The 13,813-nt window shown below is 41.2% G+C and overlaps 2 protein-coding genes across 2 annotated transcripts; both read right to left on the bottom strand.

The window, feature by feature from the left end:
• Nucleotides 1-289: 289 nt before the first annotated feature.
• Nucleotides 290-6,371, bottom strand: calr (calreticulin). Its single transcript, XM_020081423.2, has 9 exons — nt 6,085-6,371; nt 5,458-5,559; nt 4,734-4,937; nt 3,989-4,083; nt 3,653-3,862; nt 3,175-3,288; nt 2,208-2,351; nt 1,774-1,866; nt 290-1,601 (listed from the first exon to the last, which is right to left on the bottom strand). Exons 1-9 carry the CDS (start codon nt 6,179-6,181, stop codon nt 1,377-1,379), a joined length of 1,284 nt encoding a protein of 427 aa, XP_019936982.1. The 5' UTR covers nt 6,182-6,371; the 3' UTR covers nt 290-1,376.
• Nucleotides 6,372-7,907: 1,536 nt separating this feature from the next.
• On the bottom strand, nt 7,908-13,238 carry tor3a (torsin family 3, member A). The gene is made up of 6 exons (XM_020080442.2): nt 12,476-13,238; nt 12,195-12,317; nt 10,442-10,707; nt 9,609-9,784; nt 9,350-9,474; nt 7,908-9,073 (listed from the first exon to the last, which is right to left on the bottom strand). Exons 1-6 carry the CDS (start codon nt 12,639-12,641, stop codon nt 8,826-8,828), a joined length of 1,104 nt encoding a protein of 367 aa, XP_019936001.2. The 5' UTR covers nt 12,642-13,238; the 3' UTR covers nt 7,908-8,825.
• Between the last annotated feature and the right edge of the window lie 575 nt (nt 13,239-13,813).

Raw genomic sequence — 13,813 nt, 5'->3', positions numbered from 1 at the left:
TAAATGTATATTTTGTGTGCACATATATTTCAATAAATGAAAAATCAGCAGATCATGTTTTGTAACTGGTGACTTCAGCGGTCAGAATAATGTAGTGGAATAAAAAGTACGCTCGTCCTAAAAGGTGGCAGAGTACAAGTAAAACATATTAAATTAAAATACAGTATAAGTATATGATACAGACAAATGCCACCAAAACAATGTGGCCCTCAAAATCAACTACGACTCATATATAAGATAAAGAATATAATTGTAATAATAATCAATTAAAACACATGAAACTGAGAAGTATATCTGCTCATTTTCTTCCAGTTGTTTTTATTGGACAGTTCACCTTCCTATCATTTTTGTTTTTTACACAGCAACATGAAAATCTTCCCACTTCAGTTACTACCATTAGTACAAAATGCATCTTTTAAAAAAGGATCATTTTTCTGTTTGAGACAGTGTGTGTGTGTGTGTGTGTGTTGGGGAACAGCAGTGCAGAGAAAGTGACATCAGAAGTGAGGAACAGGTTGTGTGCAACAATAAGTAAACCTAAAGAGAGTGTGTACCAAATGAGCGGAAGCTTTGATGCTACTGAAATGCTCTTAATGTACATCAGAGTTTGAGAAAAGTTGATTGAGACACACATGACCACAGTATGTGCACTGAAGTGAGAAAAGTATTAACTTCACAGTACAAAACAATGTGAGGGATTTTATCTTGAAGCACCCCATGTTATCCTCCTATGAACAAGTTTTTTTTGGAAGAGTTGTCAAACATCTGGTGTTAGGTCTTATGCACTCTTCCTCGTCCTCATGCCATGAAGCTTTGTTTGAATCATTAAGGTTTAAATAAGCACAGACTGAATAACCGGCACCATGACGTCTAACTCTGTGAGATCTACATTAAGGAGGAGGCAGACGAACAGGCCTGACGACAAAAGATTAACAAAAAACAAATGACACAGGTTAATGAGACAAAACACATGAGGTAAACAAAACATGTACATGGTACCATCCACATACCAAATATAGCTTTTCATGTCACAACAACATTAAACTTCATTAAAACCCAGATTTTTGCAAAAACAGAAATGACAATTTACATGATTCTGCTGTGAAACAAATTCCAGGTCCTGACAGACGTCTTCATTCTTTTCTATTACTATTCCTCATTTAATAACAATAATAATAGCAGTAGCACAAGGAAACAGGGAACAGAACCGTCATTTTCACACATTCCCTTGCTTTGTAAACAAATAATTGAGAAACCCCATCCCATCCCAACCCACCCCACCCCACGGTGTCAGCCATGAGGGTCAATCATCTCAGTCACCAGCCGTGTTCCCATTGGCTTCCTGACTCACACAGTCAGGTTCTTTTCTCAGCAGTTTATAACTCATCCTTGAGTTTAGAGTCTGTGCCATCATCTTCCTCCTCCTCTTCCTCCTGCTCTTCCCCCTCCTCCTCTTCTTCCTCCTCCTCCTCTTCATCCTCATCTTTCTCTTCTTCCTCCTCCTCCTCGTCCTTTGCCTCTTCTGTCTTCTTCATGTCGTCTTCCTCCCGTTTCTTTCTCTCCTCCTCCTCTTGGCTTTCCTTCATCTTCTTCTCTGCATCCTGGAGTAGATGGAAAAAGCAAATTAAACATTTTTAATAAATAATTCCTTAACTTCCTTAACTTATTATTAACCACAGAGCGCTGAACTTAAACAGTTTGTACACACATACAAACTAAAGCTATATGGGCAGCACATGTGGCTACAGTAAAGATGTATGATTTCTGACTTGCCTTTGTTTTTCCCCATGTGTCATTTCCGACTTCCTCTGCCAGGTTTGGATCATTGGTGATCAGGAAGTTGTCGAAGATCGTACCAGACTTGACCTTCATAAAATAAAAAGCATATGTTACTGTCAGGTAGTTCAGGTAAGACAATAAAATTAAGATACATCTTTTAAACATGTTTTGGATAAATCCATAGGATCTCCATTTTACTTCATATGAAACTGAAAAACAGTCTCTTTGCCCCAAATGAAAAAAAACAACAAAAAAAACAGTTGTGCACAAACTAGTAACAAACACAAAACATTAATAATTTAAGTAACACTTTCCTGTTCCAGAGTGAACAAGATTAAACTAAAAGTCATATGCTAGTTTGTTGTTCTTAATTTCAGCAAACTGACGATTAAACAGGAAATAAAGAATCTGCTTCAGTGCGCTCTTACCTGCCACAAGTCCAGGCCAATCACACCAATGCTGTCATATTTATAGATCTCAGAATCGGCTGTGTACTCAGGGTTGTCAATCTCAGGATGGATCCACTTGCCCTTGTAGGCAGGATTACTGATTTCTCTGGGCTTCCACTCTCCCTATGGACAGCACACAGACAGGGAGGGACCTGTTATTTTATTGACAATTGATTTTTCCTAGGTAGGTATTAACTCTTTTGGTTTGCTTCTCTTTTACATATTTATTCCTTTATTGTATGCATGAATCTGTTGATTAAATGTGAGGTTGATGCCAGAATAGGAGTTAATAAATATCTATTAATTTTTATTCTATTTATTTATCTCTTACTCTTCCCCCACACAATTTGTTAAGAGTACTTGGACATTTCCAAGAGTAGCTATATTTGCATAAAATAATGCAAAAAAATATGTCACATTTTTAATTTTCTGGCACAGAGGCGCCCACACTTATGATTTGGCGCCCTCTATCGGTGCTGCTTTAGGCCACAGCAGTCAAGCATCAACAGTCTCAACTTCCTACTGATGAATTGTTTGTCAGACCTTGATGAAGACCTTGAGTCGATACAAGCTAGTCTGTTTGTTTACCTGCATGCTGAAGGAATAAACTAATTCTACCACCTCATCAAGACTACTGGGATCTCATTTTTCTCACATCGCAACACAGGTTATTTTTAGTGAATCTTTGAAGGCACCATATAGAACATACACAACTACACAGAGAATTTCAAATAAAATGGCCCAAAGTAAATATAGTCATTCATCTACTACACATGCACAAGGTTTTGCTTGTGTCAGTGCAACAACATGATAGGTTTCCTGTTAAGATGTTATAAAGCCGATGACTGGGAGCGGGTTAAGCATGTGTCTAACATCCCCCGGCAACAGTAGTGTAACCTACAAAATGTAACGTGTGTAGTAAGTGTATTAATTATTTACTGCTCACCTTGTAATCTGGGTTAGTGACCATAGGTGGCTCCCATTCTCCGTCCATCTCGTCGTCCCAGTCATCAGGCTTCTTAGCATCAGGATCAGGGATGTTCTCAGGTTTGTCCCAGTCCTACAAAATAAAATGGTTTTATCCAAAGCAACTTACAACCGAAGGACAATACTACAGCTTCAGTAGGCAGGTGGGAAGTACTGTTAAAGTGTAGAAGATCAGGTTAAGACTTGTACCCAGTGCTAGGTTAGGCTAGTTAGGTGTGTTAAGTGTTTGGACAGGATGTGATGTCAGAAGAGATTACTCCACTGAGCCATAAAAAAAAAATGGTCCATTTGTTATAAGGATTTGTTTCATAGAAATGAAGTGAATTCTGTCTGTCAAGATTCAAATTAAAGTTTAGAAGTAGAAAAAAATAGACATACAATTACACAAACACAATACAAATACAAAAAGAATCCTTGAATGGCTCAAACAGACTGACCTCTGGTTTCTTATCATCAGGGTCGGGAATCTTCTCCCTGTCATCCCAGTCCTCTGGCTTTTTGGCTTCTGGGTCCTTAATTTGTTTGGGGGGCAGGAAGTCCCAGTCGTCCTCCAGATTGCCAGACTCAACCTTCTTATTGTCGATTTTGACCTCGTAGGTGTTGTCAGGGTTGACGATCAACGTGTACAAGTGGCTGTACTCATCATCCTGCAGATGATGTGTTTACAGTATAAAAAACTCTCCAACTCATTTTGTCATGCAATAACAAATAGAAAAAGCTTTTGCCTTTTCCCAGTTAAATATGGAAACAACTGTCATTAACTGATGTCTCACCTTGCATCTGATGTCCTTGTTGATCAAATGGTTCTTGCCTTTGTAGTTGAAGATAACATGAACCTTCTTTGTGCCAGGGCCACAAATATCGGGACCTAAACAAATAAAAGTGAGAATGTATAATGTGGTTCTTCAGTAGGGAGATGAAACTAAGCAAAGAGATAACAAATACAGTGGAAACCGCCTATGGTGATCAATCATTTATATGGTCTGAGTTTATACGTGTGTCTGATGTCACTGTGTGAGTGCCTCTGTTGGTGTGTGTTTGTGTCAGTGCAAGAGCGAGTGAGAGGAAGAGAGAGAAAGCGGGATGCGCTGATGAATGCGCACACAGCTATGAGGAAAGATTTGACTCATTAAAGAAAAGTATCGATCATTATGTAAAAATTTGTGGAGATATTTGTGTTCAATTCAAACAACTCAGTGTGTGTGTGTGTGTGGGGGGGCCAGTGTGATCACTATATGTAGTTTCCACTGTACTTCAAATCCACACAAAATGAAAAAAAACTTCAATACACGTGTACTTTTTTAGGTGGATGACAGAAAGAAATGTTTAAATTATGCCAATTTTTCTGGGTACATAAATTAAATCAAGAGCTGAAAAACTGGTGAAACAAAAGAGAGGAAACATCTTACTGCAACAGATCTTCCAAAACTATCAAGGTGTCTGCTCTTATAGATTGCTTGTACTGTTATCACTGAGGAATAATCATATGAGACAACAGAGGGAAGTGTCCAAACTTACCAAACATGATGTTATAGACAGAGTCCCCATGCATGCCCTCCTGGCTGAGGGAGGAGGGGAACAGTTTAATGTAGCCTCCACCACAGTCGATGCTCTGCTCATGTTTCACCGTGAACTGGATGACCAGAGACTGGCCCTGGTTGCTGACGTCATCAAAACGGGTTGACAGGGCGTAGAAGCGAGCGTCCTGACTCGTCTGCAGACCTGCAGCAGAAACAGTGTCACTGTCTGTACTGAGTACAAATCCAACATACTGCACAATACATCCACGTTGTCAGTAGAAGTGTGCAGGTTAGTTGGAATTTGGGAATTTTAACTAGTCTCTTCACAAGCTGCACAAAACGAGTGGCAGTCTGTGATGACATCATGTGGAGACAGATACTGGAGCTACTCTACAGACAGTGAGGAATGAAACAACTCTGAAACACAGTGACTGCACCCCCTGCTGACTTCACTGGGATATGGGCACATTTTCAGAATCACAGCTAGAAGCCCTTTATTCACAATAAACACATTTGCATAGAAAATCTCGACATGTGAGCCCACAGACTCTGACACCAGTTCGTTGTCATATGAACTACAGCACCAAAAACTGTCCATTGCGTCAATTTATTTAATTTGCCTCGATGTCTAATTTAGAGAGAGACGGCACCTAAAATCTGCAAGTGTAGATCGTCTTACACATGATGCACCCTGTAAGATTAAAGTTATAATTTCCACTCACCTTTATCTTTCTCTGCATCTCCATAGAACTTCCCTGCCGTCAGGACAAACTTGCCATAGTCTGACTTGTGCTTGGATTCCACCCAGCGACTCGTCCAAGCATCTGCACAAACAAGTTTAGGGTAAAAAAAAGACTCACAAATAACTGCAAATGGTGCATCGGTGCAGGTGCAGTGGGGCTGTGCATGTATTGTGAGGCTGATTTCACAATCCACACTGACTGACAATGAAAGAAGGTAGTGAAAGAAGGAGGAGGACTGCTAGGTGAAGGAGGGTGAATGCATGAATGACTGACTGAATGACCAGGGCAAAGAGGAGCAGGAGGGGGATGGGGGAGGAGAGAGAGGGTGTGATGATGGCTGGGGAGGACGGGAGGGAGGGAGAGGGGTCAAAGATGAATGGTGGTGATGTAGATTCAAGATATAAGAAAATTAGAAAGCAATGCATCATAAAAAATACAGGTGAACTCATAACATAGCATCAAAATCAATCATTGATTCATTGAGGCGAACATAGGATGGGTCTGCCGGTTCATCACCCACTCACTACAGTACCGTGTGACATATTCAATCAAACTAAGCAGAGACGATTCGAATGTAAAGATGTGTTTCAGGGTCAAGGACCTCACCTCCATCTTCAAATTGCTCTCGCAGATACACAGAGGACTCGGCCAGGACCGACGCGGCCGACACGGCCAGCAGCAGCAGCAGTGGCAGGGCGGTCATACTGACGAGCTGAGAGCCGGTCCAATTCAAATAGACTACAGACCTCAACTACCAACACTAAACGAGTCGGTATGGTGCGTGTTGCGGCTCCGCTCCGTCAGACAGTGATGCAGCAGCGGGGAGAAGAAGCGCAGGGACGCGGCCGCCTCTCGCCTCTTGCCTCGGAACAGATGTCTGCACCTGATTGGACGACGCCTCCCAGCTTCAACCAGGAAGCGTTGGGGCTCGCGGCCAATGGGAGGAGACCACGCGTTGGCTTGATACACACCCAGGGAAGTGATGATGATGCGCCGTCTGAGAGTCAGGAGAATAAAAATCCCAATAAACAAGAATAAACAACAATAACACGTTAGATAAAAACAGTCTTTATAATGAATATGGAGTCTAAGTTCGTCCTGGGTCGAAAGACTTTACCGATCATTTAGAATTAACTGGATAAACTGTAAAGGTTCAATGTGTAAGATTTAGTGAAAGGGATGTATATAGGTAAACATTTTATATAAATCAATTCTAGTGATGTTTTCACTAGTGTGTTTCATCTAAATTGTATGAAATGTTGTTTTGTTTACCCTAGAATGACCCCTTTATATTTAAATACTTTATCTTTACACCATTTATTTTACAGAAGTCCAAACTGGACAAACTAAACACCTTTTGAGTTTTTAAAATAACTGAAGGCTACCACAGATTCCCCTTCATGTTTGGAAGGGGAGGATGAAGTGGGGGGTATTCATATGTTATATGGATTATGGATTTTTTTTTATGGTTTAGGTTTTAATTTTGTTAATAAAATGTTATTTTCTTCCACTTATGCATTGTCAAGGTTTTGGGCCTCTCTAGCCCAGGATGACAGTGAATACAGTAAAGTCTGAGGAAGAAGAAATAAACATATTGTATAATAATATTGTGTTATAATAATACCCTTTGCCCTTCACTTATTTCTATTGCAGTATTCGTAGGACCCAAGATTGGTTTGGGGGCCCAGATATATAACATATCTCTGTGAGAGGGTGCTCTGACTTTCTTAGAGAAAGATAGAGAAGACACAACAGTGGTTTGGCGAGATGATCCAAGGATTAGATATGTCTGACCTATACAGAATTCTCTACATTCAGTCTAATGATATATGGTCAGCTTGTTTTTCCAGATTTATAACATGCCCTTTAGGACACAGAGATTTGGTGATGACAATTTAACTTATAACTTGTTAACGTCTGTACGGCTTATCAGCCTGTTCCCCCCAAAGCACCTGGTATAAAGAATAAATAAGACATCATCTGTTTCCAGGAAAAAACATCATACCTTTACATTGAGAAATTTCCTCTACTGATCCAAGCGCTGCTCATTCATCATCCTGCACAGATGAAGCAAAACATAATCTTTAGTGGAGGGGCACTAAAATACTCCTGGTGGGCTGCAGTTATCAAATATCTTAATCATTGACTAATCTGATGATTATTTTCTGGATTGTTAATAGAAGTTTCTTAGTGCCCAAGTTATTCCATTGACTATCAACAAAAACAGCAAATAGTCACAATTGAGTTGTAACAAGGTGATTAAAATAACAAGCAAACAATTATTAAAGTTGTAGCTAATTATTGTTTATCTGTTGATTTATGTAAAAGTTTTGTACCATTTTGTACCCTGGCATGAGGCACTTACATGAATATAAAACATAAAGATAGCAGGCACCATGCAGAAACAAATGAATAAAAAACAGCAGTTGTTAGTTTACTCTTGTTGTTTATTTTCTTAAAACATTTGTCTTTGATCATTTCTTTCCATGTTCTTATTGTGATCTGACCCTTTAAGCTTTAGATTAAAATCTCTAAAACAGACCAACTCACACCAGTGTGCATGTATAGTAAGTCAATAAATAAACTATGTTGCAAAGTAAAATTCTGTATATTAAGCAATGTTGATGACAATTAATAAAACATGTATCAAGTTCAGAAAAAAACACTTAAAATGACTGAGATCAAAAGTAAAAAAACTATATTTCTAAACCCATTGTGACCAAAAGCTGATATTCAAATGGTCTGATCAACACCCGTAACAATTTCAAGTAACATTTCCATCACCGCTGTTACACACTGTTCACACATCAATGCCATATAATGTTCCTGAAAAGCCAAATTAAAGGCTTATTGAAACATTTAGTGTGCATTTAAATAATTTTACAAAAATCATCAGTTTTAGTAAAATGTTCAAATATGGCACAAAATAAAAAAGTGCAACTTCTGACATGCAAATACTAACACGTGACGTATGACCTTAATTAAACATAAAAAAACAATTTACAAGAGCAGACATGAATAATTTGTGAAATCCAATATGACATACACTGCACAACCACTAATACCATGTTCTACACTTTTTCATCTCGACACTGTGAGGACTGAAACCATGCAGGTGAAGAAGAGCATCCACCCTTCACATGATATCTGTCTCTATCTGGCATGAACACGTCTCCTGCGACGCCACACATCTGCAGGGTGACCTTCGCTGCTTTTTTCTATTAGTGCTGGACCTGCTCTGATGTCTGGCCTTTTCTGAGAGACCTAGACAGATGCATGTTGTATGTGAGTGTGCGTGTGTGTGTGGGGAGAGGAGGGGACGTCTCTCTCTCTGTCTGTCTCTCCTTCTAGGGGAGAAAGAAGTTGATCCTCTGGGGTATGGACTTGCATCCCTGTGCTGAGAACAGTCTCTCCTCTTTAGGGACATACAGCATCGCCTTGGCCACCTCATCCAACGTAGCTTCGTCTGTCTCCAGACCTCGGGCTGTGTAGGCATCCCGTGCACAGAGCTTCACGTGGCGGTACTCCAGAGGCAAGAAGGGCACGTAGAAGTCGATCAGGTGGCCGGACATCAGCTCGCTCTGTGCAAACCCACCTATGAGAGAGGACCGCAGAGAAAGAACTGCTCACGAAGCTCCACCAATCATTATTTTGTATTAAGGTAGAAATTACAAGCTTTAGTGCTACAGGATAACTATTAACACTGATCCAAGAATCAACACCCCCTTGTGCAGCTTTCAGCTAACTGTTTTGGTCCAGCAGAACAGTTGAGTTAATTTAATTCTAACTAACCATTATCACTCACGTAAAAGAGAAATGCAGTTCACACAATCTGAATTGGAAGAGAGCTGAAGTAAACACTGCTGCACACCTTGAGATTCCATCGTTTCAGTTCGTAGTCGATGCTCCAGATCTTCCATTCCAATGTCTTCTCGATTTTGACCTGAGTGCCAAAAGTCCAGTGCTACATCATTGATTGTTGCCCCACCAATATTACTGTAGAGACAACAGAAACAGCAAAGACATGAAGTGTATGACATGTATTTTGTTACTGAATACAGAATATCTGGCCCAGAGGCACGGTACACTGTGAGTGTCTGACCCCGCTTCAACATCATTAAAGGACCAACCTGAGGAAGAGGAAGAGGGCTCTACGGTAGGTAACCCCATCCACGTTGTCATAGTGATCCATGTAGGGCTTGATAGCATCGATGAGGCCTGGGTGAAGCTTCTCAGCCTCGTCGAAGATGAACAGAGTCTGAGGGCAACGCAACACCATGTCCCTGATGGCTTCTCGAAGCTGTCCCTGAATACAGAGAACAGCAAAACTACAGCTTGAAAACTCTCCAACATCTCTAAAGACAAAGACAAAATTTATTTTTTTACTCTGTTTAGGTTTTGGGTCTGTTTTTGATAGGTGAAATTGTAGTTTCAAACTTTTAAATGACATGTCTTTTATGTTAAAAAAACACATTGTATTATGTAAGAATTGGGTTCTGTTGCACTTCAGTGATGAGGGAAAAAACAAGTTCATTATAATTAGATAGCAATTTTGATTTTCATCACTAATATTATTAAACCACTAGAGGTGGTTTCACCTGTTATCATTTATGATGGAGACCTTCTCAAGTCACGTAGTCACAGCAAACATAACAGAATTCAGAGTTCATATTTACAAACTGTGCAGATTCTGATAGGATGAGTTTAAAGGTTATCACACATACAGCACTCTGTGAACATGGTTTGATTTGTGTGATAGAAGTGTGTCGACATAATTTTGAAATCTAATGCAGTGATTGTGTAAGGATGTGTTAAGGGTCCAAAAGAGGTCCATGTCAGAACATGTAGGATCGATGTCGTTATCTTTCATACGCTGAATTACAAAACTTAAACTAAACATTTAACTAAGCAAATGGGGGTCAAGCATGTTCCTGGCACAGGAGTGGGGCTCTGTATGTCTTACCTTGTACGTGTCCACCAGTCTGGCGTGTGGGAAGTGGAACGGGGCGATGAACAGTCGGACACACTCACTCTTGACCCCGTCACGATACAGGTTATCAGCAATGATCCGGGCCACAAAGTTCTTGCCCGTGCCGGACCAGCCATGAAAGGAGAGGGTGAGCGGCTTGTTGGACTCTGGGTTGTTGATAAAACCCTGGATGGCTTTCAGGACCACGGACTGAGCCAGGTGCTGCCCGTGGAGCCTCGTCTGAAGGTCCCTTGCCAGACCTGCGCCACGTGTGCACAAAAAGAGAAGAGGAAGCTTCTGACTGACAGTGACATCAGGTCACCACCAAGCCCAGATTTTCAAAAGACTGAAGCAACTATTAATAAATATTGTTTGGTATTATTCAGGATCTGATTTACAACAATTATGAGTATTTAACTATACACTTAATGAAGAGCAGACAATGGCATTACATTTTCTGACCCCTTCTACAATTTGAAACTAGTTGCAATGAGATCATGGCAGCCACAAAGCTCGACATCATGTTGACACTGTGATCCAAGAGTACTCAGCAGTCTTTACTACATTATTACATGAGTGCTCAGAAGTGAGTACTACATTATTACACGTGTACTCTGTAATCTTTACAACACTATTATAAGAGTATTCAATACCTATCAGTCAGACTACAACCATGCTACCTTCAATCTCGACATTTATTTTGGTCCAAACTACACCTGTAAAGTTTTGTGACCATATCTTGTGCGGTTGTAACTCTATAGCAGTGACAGACAGACAGATAGAGACAGAGACAGACAAGCAGGTGTGTGTAGAGGACAAATACAAATTATAATCCAGAGCTTGTGAATTGTAATGGTCTCATAAGGGGACTGTTACGGAGCTCTACTGATTGACATTCTGGTTCACAATTGAGATGATCCTCTGTCATGTGACCATTTCAAAGGAGAGACACTGAATTAAAACACACAGACCAGAGTGAGCACTGGCGAATATTTGGTGGATCACTGGATGAACCAGCACACTCATCACACACACAGACACACAGGCTCCGGACCAAATTTGCTGGGGGGCCTGGATCTAGAAGTGGGCAGGGGTGGGCAATGTCCAGCCAGATTTCTACTCTGCTCACCCAATTGGTCAACTATATTCAGTGGCATTTGAATCTGCCAATCACGTTTATTTCATGCATCCCGTCATAATTTCCTGACTTCTGAATAACTGCCCGGACATAGGGCTGGGTTTAAAAAACTATTCTTCATTCGAATGATCCGATATGGAAATTTGTCAAAACAACAAAACACTACTCAGAGGTCGACCAAGCCAAAGTCTGCAGGAGTTCCCAGTTTGTTCATTCACTAAAGCAAACCAGGCTGTTGAACTTGTTTTTTAAACATATTTTAAATTAACGACACCTGTATCATTAAAAATTATCATCAGTGTTTTGTTTAATTGCAGCGGCGTCCATTCAGTTTCCTTACTGGAACTCATCGACTGCTCAGGCTTAAAAAAGTCTGGTGATGCTGGCCTGTGCATGGCACATGTAAAAAACAATATTCAAATATTTTGTATCATGATTATTATAATACCACGGCTTAGTTGAATTTCCTACTGTGACGCGATCTTTAAAACTTGGAAATGTTCTCACCACTATGATCGCTGTGTGAAAAGGTGCCCAGCCAAAATTTCTAATTTTCTGCTCTAAGACTGAGCAGTCTAGATCGGGGCCTGGCTGCAGAGAGCACTATACCTGTGATGTTGTTGGTTATCCTGCAGTCTCCAGACTCACAGCACTGGCCCAGGCTACAGTACCAGTGATGCAGCAGGCTGATGTAGTCCTGAGGAAAACCTGCCCACAGGTCCCGGGTTGGAACTGTTCACACAAAGAACAACACGATAAATCCGCTTTTACCATTGAGCTGAAAAACACATAAACGCTGTGAGGCGAGCTGATGGAGCTCAATGAACACAAACACTGTCGTGATGTAGCAGCTGGAGCTCTGATCGCTTCGTGTGATTCCTGTGTCCTACCTTGCTGAGTAGCATCGTCCTGGTTGGGCTGACACTCCCCCTCCCAGATGTTACAGTAAATGTAATTGAAATAGTAGCTGGACACGTTGGAGATGCTGTCGAGGTGGAAGAAATCTGCCTGTGCGGACAGAGCCCCCAGCAGAGGCAGCAGCCACCGCACCAACATCGGGGAAGAGGCAGGTTGCACCGGAAGCCTCCTCGGTGTCTCTGGTTGTCATCAGCGGGGATATGCGGGTCTGCAGGCGGCCTCATGCAGCCCGATCTGAGGGAGGGGGCTGCTTCCTCCTCCCCCAGCTGGACCAGGGAGCGGGGGAGCGGGGGAGGGGCGCTCGCTTTTTTTTTTAGCGCCCTCTACTTCCCGCCCTCACGGAGTTACTGAAATGCAGTGCGCATATTCGGCTGGAAGGCAACTCGACTGACCGGGTCGATTTTTGAGAACAGAAACCAAACAGCCTGGTTCCGGAAGTAAAAGTCCCATTCTGATTGTATAGTGTTGTACGGTGGCCGAGAGAGCTCAACACGCTGCAAATTAAGAAAACACACGCAAAACTAACGAGGCGCTGCAGATATCGAAAACGACATCGGAAATGTTTCCAGGGGACAAAGAGTGATCATATTGTACTGTTTCTATCTGTTCGACACAGAAGACATTATTGTTTTGATCAAGATCAAATCTACGTCTTCAAAGTTCTCCTGAATTATACACTGTATGTCCTGGAGAATTTCCTTTCCTTTTGGTGAAATTCTTAACTTATCAGCGTTATCTTTAATTCTATTCATTAATAAGGCAACATTTCAAAATGAATACATCGATTAAAAAGAGCAGATAAAACACAAATTAAGTTTTTGTCAGTTCTCTACAGCCAAGTTTTACCCTCTTTCTCTTCCCTGGGCAGGTTTTGTCCAACACTGGCACCTCCTCTTCGTCCCTCTTCCTTTTCTTGAGGCAATGAACCTAGGTTGGAGGGGGCCAGCCTTTGACTTGTTGCCCCTGACAAGGTCTGTTAGCTCTTTTTTGAAGCCCACGTTTCTTTTCTTTGTTGAGGGGTTGCCATCGGATGTGGGATCATGCCTCTTTCTCTTCCTCTGGCACTTTAGTGGGCCCATTTGGCCACTTGTACCTTTTCCAGTGGCTGCCAGTCGTTCACTCCTGATCTTGGCTTGGGAGTCGTCTGGTCTGCGATGTGGATAAGAAAATAGATTAGCTCTTGATCTTAAAGCAGTGGTTTGACATTTTTAATAATGCACTTGGCTGCATCTCCATAGTTAATGAGAGTTTTATCATTCTTCCCATTGAATTCTGAGCAAAATAAAAAGAATATTCATCAAAATGTTGAA

The sequence above is a fragment of the Paralichthys olivaceus genome, chromosome 3, assembly GCF_024713975.1.
Source record: "Paralichthys olivaceus isolate ysfri-2021 chromosome 3, ASM2471397v2, whole genome shotgun sequence".
NCBI lineage: Eukaryota > Metazoa > Chordata > Actinopteri > Pleuronectiformes > Paralichthyidae > Paralichthys > Paralichthys olivaceus.
Note: the sequence above shows the minus strand (reverse complement) of the source record. Positions and strands in the feature narration are given on the sequence as shown.